This window comes from Chelmon rostratus, chromosome 8 (assembly GCF_017976325.1).
Source record: "Chelmon rostratus isolate fCheRos1 chromosome 8, fCheRos1.pri, whole genome shotgun sequence".
NCBI classification, from domain to species: Eukaryota; Metazoa; Chordata; class Actinopteri; order Chaetodontiformes; family Chaetodontidae; genus Chelmon; species Chelmon rostratus.
The window spans coordinates 13,698,749-13,711,477 of NC_055665.1; the positions used below are offsets into that span (position 1 = coordinate 13,698,749).

The 12,729-nt window shown below is 41.5% G+C and overlaps 1 protein-coding gene across 1 annotated transcript; it reads left to right on the forward strand.

Moving 5' to 3' along the window:
• Nucleotides 1-6: 6 nt before the first annotated feature.
• Nucleotides 7-9,681, forward strand: LOC121610312 (G-protein coupled receptor 20-like). Its single transcript, XM_041942347.1, has 8 exons — nt 7-10; nt 1,305-1,498; nt 7,599-7,832; nt 7,906-8,172; nt 8,302-8,546; nt 8,806-8,890; nt 9,170-9,295; nt 9,478-9,681. Exons 1-8 carry the CDS (start codon nt 7-9, stop codon nt 9,679-9,681), a joined length of 1,359 nt encoding a protein of 452 aa, XP_041798281.1.
• The last annotated feature ends 3,048 nt before the right edge of the window (nt 9,682-12,729 follow it).

Consider the following 12,729-nt stretch of genomic DNA (forward strand, 5'->3'; position numbering starts at 1 on the left):
GCCAATATGGGTCAGCTTTTAATTCACAGTAGTTCTGCACTCCACACCATCCAGTGAATCAGATCTTTACCTCACTGCAGAGTCCAGCACAAGATGTAATTACTGCAATTTCTTCCTAGCTGCCTTCAACACTCCTCTCAGCCCTCAACACTGATCCAGTGTGTACTGCTGTATGTACACTAATTTTTAACCATAACTGCTGTTCAAATAAACAAACGTGTTGCTGGAGGCTGTGAAGGGATCTACACCTCAGTGCCTCCAGGCAATGATTTAGCTCTACAAACCCGTGCTGATGTTTTTCTGCTGCGTTTGCCTCTAAACCGTGTTGACGCTCCACCAGATCTTCTCACTGCTCCTTTGCCTATGATGGAGTGACTCTCTCATTTGCCATGTCTCTGTACTGTGTCCATACAGTCACTTTTAATTCTCACATCCTCTTGTGTTAGTTTCAGTCACAGACATTTAACACAGCACAAGTTAAAATACTGAACGCGACCATTAGTCAGCGATGTACATCATGATTAGGCTACCTACCTGATGTCAAACTTAAGACAGTGGTGAACATCATTTTACGACTTTGCTACTGGGCATCTTAGCCAGGGGAAGAAAAAGTGTGGCACAAGTTGTGTGTGAGTCTGTGTGTGTGTGTGGATTTGTCATCCAGAAATGTAAGGACAGGACTGTGAACCTGTATTTTGTCAGGCTGACAGTGAATTAAACAGCAAGTCTGAGGAAAATCACAAAGTTTCTGTAGGCATGTGTGTGCGTGCTCTTTCGAGTGTGACATTTGGTTAAACAATCATCAGTGGGGATTAGAGAGTAGATGTGACAGGACACGGGGCTTTGCAGGATACGCGATGCAATATAGAGAATCAGCTCACAGTAAAAGTGCACCACCTTATTTTCCTTATTATTATTTTTTTAATTCCAAGAATTGAGATGAATTCATTCCAAAAACCATCTTAAAGCATGTTAACACTCATGTAGGGACCTGGGACTGTTTATGGTCAAGGTTTGAGGAAGTGGCAAAAAGAAAAAAAATTCTGCATCAGCATCATCACACTAAGTCATTTTCTTCAGGGGTCATTAAAGTCTCATTTTTTTATATATATATATCAGTGCTCTGAAGCGGTGGGTAATTGAGAAAAGCACCACCAGCGGCAAAGAGTGAGCTTTTGCTGCAGGACAGCAGTAATCCTCCATCATCCCTTTCCTAATTCCTGACAAATAAACCTTGAATATCATCAATATTCAGACAGTTTCTGACATAAACAAAGATTTCCAGCTCCCTTGGCTGGACTGAGTCACGCATTCATGCACCTTTTTATGTGCACACACAAACATATGTCACATCATCTGTCACCTCTCCATGCAAACATCCAGACAAACATACTGTACTCCTCTGTCTTCCTCTCTTTGCGTTACCTCATTTTGTCACACCTCCCCCCTTCTTTCCTCTCTATCCCCGTCCTGCACCTTCTCTTTGTGCTCGGCGGCAGTAACAGGTTGATCCATGGCTCTTCTCCTGACATCCGTTATTCCGGATCTTTCCAAAGAACGCTGACAAGCTGTGAGCGATGATGATCCCCCAGACAGGAAACCAGGAGACACAAACCTGTCTCATTCTGCAAGACAGATGGAGCGTAGGTCCGGGGACATGCCATAAAGAGACAGACTGAGCCCTACATTGAAATATAACTTTTAGTCACGCATGTGTGTATTTAGATTCAGATATTTAGGTGAAACAATCAAAGGCTGTATGTCCTAAATAGCATTTTGAAGGCGACATATGACTCATAATTAATTTGAGTTTGATCAGTTTTTACCCTGATGTTTTTAGTCAAGATGAAATATATTTCATGTTTCCTGTCAAGTCGTCTGTCCCCTCCTAAGAAAACATCCATAATGCAAACTACCTCAACCATAATACTGAATCTTTCTTTTACTTTCCAAAATCCTAATGTTTCAGTCCTCTTGTTTAAGTAGTAAGTGCAAAGCAGCCAGTGGATGGTTAATACAATTGGATGAAGCAAGTTTCATCATTAGAGAAGTGATTACCCCCATTAAGATGTGATGTCTGTTTCTGTTTTCTTGCCATCACTTTTTTGTGTCAGGATGAAAAGAACATCAAATCGCTTGTAGTTGGAGCTCAGCAGAGTAAGATGAAAAGGTCTGTTCAGGTTCAGGAATTTGTGTTTGTGAGTTTATTTTTAATATGTCACTGTGAAAGTAGTCGTGGCAAGGCACTGGTGTTGCATCACAATCAGGTTTGATCACAGTCTTCTTTTATTGCAGGTTTATGATCGTGTTTGTAGAAACAAGAGGTGTTCCAGCACACAGGCAATGTTGTGTTTTTAATCTAGCACAAATCAGAGGGCTGTCTGTCTTTGTCTTCCAGCTCCGTCCCATATATCACTCCTCATTCATATTCACATTTATCATAAGACAGCAGTTGACCAAATCCCTCCTCCTTGATAGAAGACGCCTGATTTACTCGGACGTTATTCTACATAAAAGGAGGGAGAGATTTATGGAAGCGCCAACAACACACGCAGTCGGTTTTTCCAAATGATTAAAAGATCCATATTTTCTTCTTAATCAAACCTTTGAAAAGGTTTTTGCAATAAAAAAAATGTTGAGTTTTCATTCAACGTAAATGTGAAATTGACACACACACACACTGATGATGGTGGGTTTTATGTTTAAAAGGCCGTAACTCAATTTCTGTTTTTGTTTTCACATTAACATTAATTTAAGACAAATGTGCCGCACATTGCATTCTCTTGGAATGTAGTGTGCAGCACATTCACTATTTCACAACAGCTGAATTATGTAACTCCAGCTCCATGAGCAGGAGCTGAGCCTGGACTCTGAAAGGTTTGTGCTCTCTCCTCTGTCAAAGAGCACACATTTGAATGTGCCCTCTTGCCCTGGTCCACAGAAGAAATTTGGAGCCTGTAAGAGGGTAAAATCAAACCATATTTCTTGGAGTTAAACTTTTTTTCCTGTTGAAATTTTTTGTTTATAGAATATGAATGAAAAAATGTTACATTATAAAGAAGACTTATTTCTTCTTGTCTTTATTTTATGTGAGGGAACATACAGCACATCCATCATTTGTGTTTTACAGTAATCCTTTTAGGCTAAGTACATGATAATATTTAATGGTTTGGACAATGACTTTATGGACCTACACAATATGTCACATATTTAATGTATGAATTATGCTTGTGATGCTGCTTGCCTGAGGATATCTGGGGCGTGCATGCATTTGTGCATGTGCACTGTAACACTGGTGTGTGTATGTGTGTGTTGGTGTGTGTGCATACTGGCCATGGGCATGCATGTGCATGTCCCAGCAGAATGTAAACACATACTAAGACTTCCTGTCTGAAGACCAAACTGAGGGAAGATTTAGAGAGAGAGGGAGGGAAGTAGAAAGAATCATTGCACAGAGAGAGAGAGAGAGAGAGAGAGAGAGAGAGAGAGAGAGAGTCAAAATGATGCTAACAGGGAGAGAAAAAGAAGGAGAGAAGAAGAAGAAAGACACATTGAAAAGAGTGAGACATACAACAGCAGAAGTAGGCAGAAAGATCTGAGGATGTTTGAGAAATCTAGAAAGAAAACAACACACTGAGTAGCAGCAGACATGCTGACAAAGTGACAGAAATGACAGGGGTGCCTCTTGATGCAGTGTGTTGATTACTGCAGCCAAGTGGCATGACTGGAGAATCTGAAAAGAGAGACACAACTGACACACTGACAAGACAAACGGGATCCTCTCTGAAACGCTGAACCACTCCAGCGACTGACGGAAGTGGGTGTTCAGAGATGATAAGAGGGTGCCCGGATCACTGAAAGCTGAAGCAGCCTTGCTTGGAGAAGATCCAGCATCACTTGGTTGGACACTGACCAAGGATGTTTGGATTAGGACACGAGGAAAACTCCAACTTCATCAGAGACAGATTTGACTTGTTTGGAGATAGTCTACTGGTTTGACTGGTCTCTTCTTTTTCTCTGGAGGTAAGTGGTCATTAACTGTGTCAGAATACTGTTTTTACAAGAGAGAAGAAATCAGGTCTTAGAGTCATGCTTTATTGAGAAAACCAGACTAATCAAAACATGTATGAATATATAAAATCCCTAAAACAGACGCCTGATTAGTTTTTGTCACAAGTAAGTTCAGCGTGCAAAATGTTAGAAATGCATGCTTGTTGCATTAAATAGACTGATCAAGCAAGCAAAATCATCCGGCAATGAGTGTTTAAAGGAGCATGCTCCATCCCAGAGCATATTTGCAATATGTTACACAATCAGAGTGCATGGAAAGGCCCCCTGTGAAATTTTATTGTAAGTACAAGCACAACTATCACTAAAATTAGAGTTACAGCAGCAACAAAATGTTCCGTTTGCCTCGAGGGGGCTTTCTGTGAAGCTATAATTTGATGCAGGACAGCGTGAGATCTGAATTCCAGCATCCCAGCGTGTCTTTCTCCCCTTCTATATATTTCTTTCTTAAACACAAGCTTCTACACACACAAACACACACCACCCAAACGGGACTCCCACGCTGCTGGAATTTATTTGGACAGTGTTATTTGTGATCTGCCTCTGGGCCCTCTGCTCTCCTCTCAGTATCACTTTACAGCCATTGCATCACCACAGTCTTTGATGTTGGAAGAGGAAGAGCAACAACGGGAGAGCAACAGTGACGCAGTAGATTGCTATCGCACTATTTCATCTATTTTCAATTGGTGCCTCTGAATGCAGTTTGGGTTAAGAACAGGTCCAATAACTTGTGTGTTCTGCTGAAAGTTCAGAGTAACTTAACACCCCAGCCTTGCAGGGTTTAGGTTCTCTGAGGGTCTCTCAGTTGTGTTGGCCCACAGGTGAACTCCAGGTCACCTTGACATCACTCTTGGGTGTGTTTACAGATGCAACAGAGCACAGCTCTGACTCAGCCATCAGTGATGCTCGATGCAGTGAGAGGTGAAACAGGCTTGAAGCTTGAGAGGGCAGGAAATCACTGATTTTAAGCCCTTTTTAAGGCATCATCAAAGCAAATAGAGCTCATTCTGAGGCAGACAGGAAGATTTCCTACAGCATTTCATCATAATCTATCCTATAATTGTCCAGACGTTTATTATTATATTTGAATGCACCCTAATGTAGGCACGGTCTGTAGGTTTGGATAGTTGCAACCCTGATTCCAAAACAGTTGGGATGCAGCAATGGGCTTTGCTTCTCGGGCCCACATCCTTAATACAGTCATGATACTGGCCCAAATTCTGAATTAACATATATTTCCAAAAATCAATGAAGTTGATTGGGTCAGACATTAAATATATTGTCTTTATACTGGTTTCAGTCAAGTATATGCATGATCACCTTCTGTTTTATTTATGGCGTACACGGCGTCCCAGCTGTTTTGGAATCAGGGTTGTAGGCCAGCATCAGAACATTCATCTTTCCAAAGACCGTCTTCAACACTACATCACTGGAAACCGCTGGAATATATTACTTGTCATTGTCATTTGTTTGTGAACAGATGAAGTAAGTTTAACACACAATTTCCCCAGAGCAATGTTCATAACACTCGTTAGTGCCGTTAATGATGATGAACTACTCCAGTAAGCTGAACAATATCAGGGGATGTTACTGTGAAAGCAGCCATTTATTTCCTTCAGTGGTCTTAATGTTCTGTGGCTGTACTGGTCTTGTTAATGCAGATGAATCGCATTATTCATGCCTCACCCTCGGCTGAGCGTGTTATTCTCATTAGCCTTTTTCATCAGCGGGATGATTATTTTGCTGTGAGAGATTAGTTGTGAGCCATGAGCATACACAACACAATATGCCAGGCTTCTTAAAACCTAAGCAGTCTGGGACTCACATGAGCAATTAAACAACATTTGTCATGGAGGAATACAGTAGCATGCCAGCCTCACTGGGATGCTCCGCAGAAAATAGGATGTTTAACCTCATGTATTTTGACAGTTTTGAATGCTGGCAGATTCATCATGAGTTTGCTTCATAATCCTCAACTCAAATCTATCTATCTATCTATCTATCTATCTATCTAGAAATATGGGGGCACAGTAAATGACTATCCTCTGCTTTCTGTAATGTTCACACCTGGTCAAGTCCACTTCATATTTCCATGTTTCCTCCTCACAGCTGAAAGCACCATATGGAAAGGGTCACATACTTAACGTGAGTGTGTGATTTCATAAAGTCTCATAACAGCAGGATTCTGCTTGTGCACTGTAAGAAATTATCGCCGTGCTGTAAAAATGTGAAAAACACCCTGAAAATGATGTTTGTCGCAGCGACATCTGTGACAGTTTCTTGCACGCCTTTGAAGTAATCTATATTTTTAACTGTTGTCTGTACTTGTAAGTAGCGACTGCACATACCGTAGCCTGCATTTCACCTTTTGCGACTCAGCACTTATTTTAGGATCAGCAGTGGATGCTTCATCTCGTGCCTTTCTTCCTGGCTTGTTGAATGTTTGATTTGACTGAGCCTCCTGTATTGTACTGTGGTGTAATGAGTCGGAATTGCTTAAGCCAGTAAACATGTTACTGGGGTTGTAAGAGTCTCACTGCTGCACCCAGTGTGAACTTGTAGAATGATGAATGAACTAAAATGACCCAAAACCTGAAACTGTAAATATCCAGAAAATAACTGTCCAAGCACATGCACAGAGAATTTAGCCAGTTTACCCTAATCCACTCTGTTTATCCAAATTATGAAAAGAATTCAGCGTCTTTTATAGAGGTAAATAAACACAGACAGGACATACAGATGAGGACTGATTTAGGCAGGCACAAAGTAACTTTTTGCGGCTCAGATCTGATTGGGTCTGAGCTACGTAAATGAGGTGAAACCGCACAGGATATTTTCTTTTCCATGAAAAGGTCACGCCTTAGCCAGAAAGAGGTAAATGTGTTATTTCTGAGTTTTCCAAAAAGGATTAGATCTGCGCCAGTAAAAATGTACATTTTTTTAATCCTCAATAAAAACTACTTTAAATAAACATACTGTACTCACAGCCTCTCGCAGAACATTGCTGTCGGCATAAATAAATAAAGTTAAATTATAAATAGACACTCTTAATAAATCAGCTTTTGGTTTAAAGTGGTTTCGTCAGTGCGGCCATGCCAACAGCAACATGCACACAGAGGTCAGAGACGGGGGAGAAAGTGGACATCAGGGCAGGGAGTGGAGAGGGATGTTTGTGAAGGACTGTGCATGTGAATCAGCCTCATTAACCACGTAAACATTACGAAGAGTAAGACAGAGTGAGGCTAAAACAAAAAAGAGACAGAATCCTAGCCCTTAGCTGTGCATGTTGTCCCTGTGTTTGCACTGGCTTTACATCATTCCCAATGTGCGAATGTGTGTTTAGTGTTTCCCTTTCGCCTGATGCATGCTGGTGTGGCCTGCAGCCCCTCAGAAGCTACCAGCGGGTACAGAAATGAACAAATGGCCACTATAGCAACCTTTACTGCTGTATCTCGCGTTTTGCATCCAGACTAAACTTTAAAGTACGTGTTTACTGCATGACGACATTGTGTGCCTTTTTTTTCTGACAGTTTCTGCGCCGACTCTGGATCATCGTCATCATCGTTATGGTGAACTTCAGCAGCACTGAGTCCTGGCTTTTTATCAACACATCATTGCCCATCCTGTCTGTGGTAGACAGTCCCAGTAACAGAAGTGGCGGGGAAGGATATCTTGAGAGACTGGCTCATTTAGATGAGGGCCTCTACAATGACTTTTATGGTCTCTGGATTGCACTGATGGTCATAAACTCTCTCATATTCCTGGTAGGCATCTTTTCAGGAACCCTTATTATACAACACAGAACAGAACTCATACTGACCATCTCCTCTCCCACAGGTGGGCATGGTGCTCAACACAGTTGCACTTTACGTGTTCTGCTTCCGCACCAAGCAAAAGACCACATCGGTCACCTACACCATCAACTTGGCGGTGACGGACCTCTTGGTGAATCTCTCGCTGCCGACCCGCATCCTGCTCTACTACAGTGGAGGAACTTGCCTCATCTGCTCCTACCTGCACATTTTCAGCTACTTTGTCAACATGTACTGCAGCATCTTGTTCCTGACCTGCATATGTGTCGACCGCTATCTTGCCATCGTGCAGGTGGGTTTTGACTCTGGCATCAGAATTGGTCTCAGTGACGTTTTTTGAAGCCGGAGCTGTCCCTGGTTGCGCAGTGATGCTGGACACCCGCTCAACCCGACTTCAAAACATTTTCTCTTGTCCCTGAAGGTTGAAGCTTCCCGTCGGTGGAGGAACTCCAGTGTGGCCAAATGTGTGTGTGTCTCTGTCTGGCTGTTCGCCATCGTGGTCACCTACTCCTTCCTTTCCACTGCTTTCCAGCATGCGGGCTGCTGCCTCTCAAAGCTCCTCTTTCTCACCATCACTGAGTTCTTTCTACCCCTCATCATCATTGTGGTCTTCACATTGCGGATTATGTGGGCACTAATCGACCGCCGCCTGATGCAGCAGAGCAGGTATAACCAATGCTTAATACTACATAGACAGCAGTAAGGATGTACAGAACGTTGTAACATTTCTGCTCTTGGTCTGTTATTTGCCTTATCAAACTTTAAAATGACAGTCTTTTGCATATCCAAGCTTTTTATACCAGAACATACCAAACAAGAATAAGAGGGCTGAGAAAAAGTGACTCACTTGACGTTTGCAGTACTGGAAGCACTGGAGGCTTACAGCTGATGGGTTGTCACAGTGGTTTTAACTGTATTTCCTCAGGGAGAGGCGGAGGAGGGCTGTCCAGCTGCTGAGCACAGTCCTGATCATCTTCACTGTCTGCTTCACACCCTTCCACGTCAGACAGGTGAGTGAGGGTCAGGCGTGACACATCATTTAACAGGTCTTAAGCCCTCCAGAACTTATTCAAATGATACAATCTGACAGAGAAAACACATTTGGTTTGGTCGAGCTGCTCATAACTCTTGTCCATGCTCGGGCAGTAATCTGTGACTAGTCCACAGTGCTTTGTTTTTTTTAGAGGTTACACGCCAGAAACTTTGTGAAATGTGTAATCAAGCAGAGCAGACGATGATGCAATATATGTTGCTGCTTTAATGTCAATTCATATGTCTTTGTGTTGTAGGTGGTGGTGTACTTCTACCCTGATATGCCTCATCGTGTGATAGTCTACCACCTGACTGTCACTCTCAGCAGTTTGAATAGCTGTATGGATCCTGTCGTCTATTGCTTTGTTACAAATAATTTCCAGGTAATGCTGGAGTCCTCTTCCTCCCCTTCCTTCATCCCGTCCATGCCAACATCATTCATCTCTGCCACATGTCCATCTATCCATTCTTCCCCAAAGCCATAATGTGTCCGTCCACTGTCCTCATTCATTAACTTATTTACTCATCCATCCACTAAATAATTTAGCGCCTTTGTCCCCCTCAGGCCACCGTGAGAAATATTTTCCGTCGTGCGGAGCTTGAGCAGAGCAGTGGTGACATCATCAGCATGCAGCACAGCTCCAAAGCCTCAGGAGGGACGGCCACCGCCATCACTAATAATGTGATCATGATGACCAAGATTCCCACTTCACTGCAGAGAGACAATGTGGAGAAGAACCACTGTGGCCTGACGCTGAGGGTGAAGTGAACTAAACATTACTGGGATGTCACGGTCGCCTGGGGCCAGGTGGCTGAGATTTCTGGACTCTGCAGCATGCTGACCAGTGATAACAGCATCTAAGAGGAGGATCAACAGCCACGACCTAATAGCAACCTAAAAACTTTTATCAACTACTTAAATGAATTACAGCGTTGCCAAGAGACAAATTTAGTCTGCAAGTAAACATTATCATTGTGCCAAAAATCCTCCCCATGACTTTGAGCCTTTGACTTTCAGCTGTGAGACAATCTCCCTACCTGCTAGACCAGCCTGCTGCCAAATTCAGACAATACAGTAGAATACAAATATGATTTATGTGAATTATTACTTGAATCATACATGTGAAAAATGCATAGTCTTATTAAAAATAAGTCTTCTAACATTCATATTATTTGATGTGAGCAGATGGACATCATCAGAATTCCAGTCATTTCAAGGAATATTTGCTGTGTCCAAATCCACTTCCCAAATCAACTCATTTTGAAAAAAACTGAAACAAAAATTACCTGCAGTGAAGGGCACGAGGACAGCTTCCATTTTTTTTTAGGAACACAGCAGAGATAGGAAAAACATTTCAGCACTATTTAAGGTTTCTTTCATGTTGCATGTAATCCCTAAATAACTCCTCCAGCTCAGCACAATCGCCACTACAAAAGAGGAATGATAGATGTGACCTCTGTTATTCAGAAAATCCATCCAGGACAGAAGTGCTGACATTAACAAAAGAAGATGTTGATGACCAACAAAATGTAAAACAGACCACACCTGTATCTGTTTCCCACATGTAAGGATAGCAATATGCTTTTTTTTGCCTGGATTACATGACGATCACTTCAGAGGATGCACTGCAGGGAGATATTTGGGAATGATAACCACGTCTGTTCAGCAGAGGGCAACGTTGCACTTCGTTTGCAGGACCACTACAGTAAGAGCCCAAAGTAAATCACTCAAACAGAAACCACTTGGTTGACTGTGAACAGCTACATTGTGAATGTTTGGGCTGTAGTAATACTGTTTTATCATAACAAAGTTGAATATCATGTCCTTTTAAGTTCATTAGAAGCTCTCTTTGCAGGAAAATGTCACATTAAATGTATATTGGAGAAATAAAGGAGGAAAATAAAAGCGGTTTTGAAGCAAGTGAAATGCTTTGCTTTCTGTATTGATCTGGCGCTTTCCTGGTTTGGAGTCATTTTTCCTCTTTCATGTTGATGGAATGGTGAATGAGTCAAAGATGTATAACACACTGCAGTCGGACCACCTCTGTCGGGTTCTACAAATGTAAAATCAATTACATAGGTATTTCAATTTTATTTAAGAGGAATGAATCTTTCACTTTGACACAGAGAGCAGTCAAGATGAAAACCGCAGACATTTTAAGTACAGTAGTTTCTGATTATTGACTATGAATAACTCGGAGGTGTGAATGGTTGCACTTACGGTTATTAATACCATGAAAATAATCCCCTCCCTGCAAACTCATACTGAGAATCACAAAATATAAATTGATCCATAATAAAAATGAGGTGATATGTTTTACCTGTTTGTAAAACATCAGCTTCAAATGTCATTTTTTGCATGGTGATACTGGGATGAAGATAGCACGAGGTGGCACCAAGACAAGAATGTAAGTTAATGTTTTTGCATTGCAACATTGCCTTTTGCACGACCCATCTATCATGAATGGGGATGATATGGTATAAGCTATTTTGCATTTAAAGTCAGTGTCTACGCTCCTAAAGATGGAAACAGATTAACCCAACTTTATAACTTTATTTTTATCGGGTGACAGTCAGTTACTAAATGTAACAATGGCTCCTAGAAATCTTATTTGAGACATTTAACCAATTATACAAGATAATGTAGAGCCTAAGCATGGGACAAGATATAATTGCTTACAGTATCCTGGAGGCTGTAAAGCCGTCAGATCATCAGTGCGCATGTTTGTGGCTCCACACGGAGAAACAGGAAGTCGACGACAGGCCGTATGGGGAGCGGGACGGTCGCGTGTCACTCAGGCGCGCGCTGGGCTGTTGGGGTGACTTCAGCTCGGGATGCTATCATGACCGCGACGGGCGTGAATGAGGAGCAGCACGGTCGCCTGTGAGGAGGTTAGTGACCTGTAGCAGAGGTCTAACTTTTAACGACACGTTGTTCATTGATTTTTAAGAGTTTTATATAAGTTTCAGCATGTGACACAGTATCACACATCACAGCTACAGTTAAAGAGTTTAGCTAATTTTCTAACTTGAACTTGCTAAATGCTAAATCCACTTTTATCCGACTCAGACCTTATCTTGTTTAGACATGAGTAGAATTATGACTATGAAATTATATTTTCTAACGTTGAAAAAAAATATTGTTACTTTGGATCATAACAGTGTGATGGTGATTTTATCTTGGCCGTAAGATAAATCCTAAACTGGGAAATTAGCTTTAAGCATGTATAGCATTTATACAGTGATTTTGTTGTTTTAAGTAAGCCTGAACACAACCGGAACAGTCAGTCAGATGTATTGTAGCTACAGATAATTGTTGAATGAAATGAAAGAAAATTATCTGCTTTATAGTTGTCTATATTAGTTTTTCTTGGTCATCAGCTCTGTCCCTTCACACCAGTTTCCTGTGTTTTAAAGGTATATCTGATTCAGACTGAACAGAATTTCAGTCCCTTTGCGAATTTGACCATATCTGGTGTGGAAGACAAAAAATATCATATTGTTGATTGTTCTAATCATGTGACAGACTGCTCTGATATAATCCGGATATGTAACAATAATTCATTTGTTGTGGTTTGATGTGGAATTTGCCCTGCTTTTCAAGGATTGATTCATGCCACATCACATCACATCACATTGGACCAATGATAAAGGGACAGCAGCAGGTCATGTGGCATGCTCTTTTAATTGGATATCAGTTTTTCATTCTTGCTGCTGAGCATTGCCACACTGTTGCAATGATTATTGTAACGGTCAAAACATATTTTTGAAATCTTTAACAGTAAAATAAGGATAAAGATAAAAAGATAAATATTTA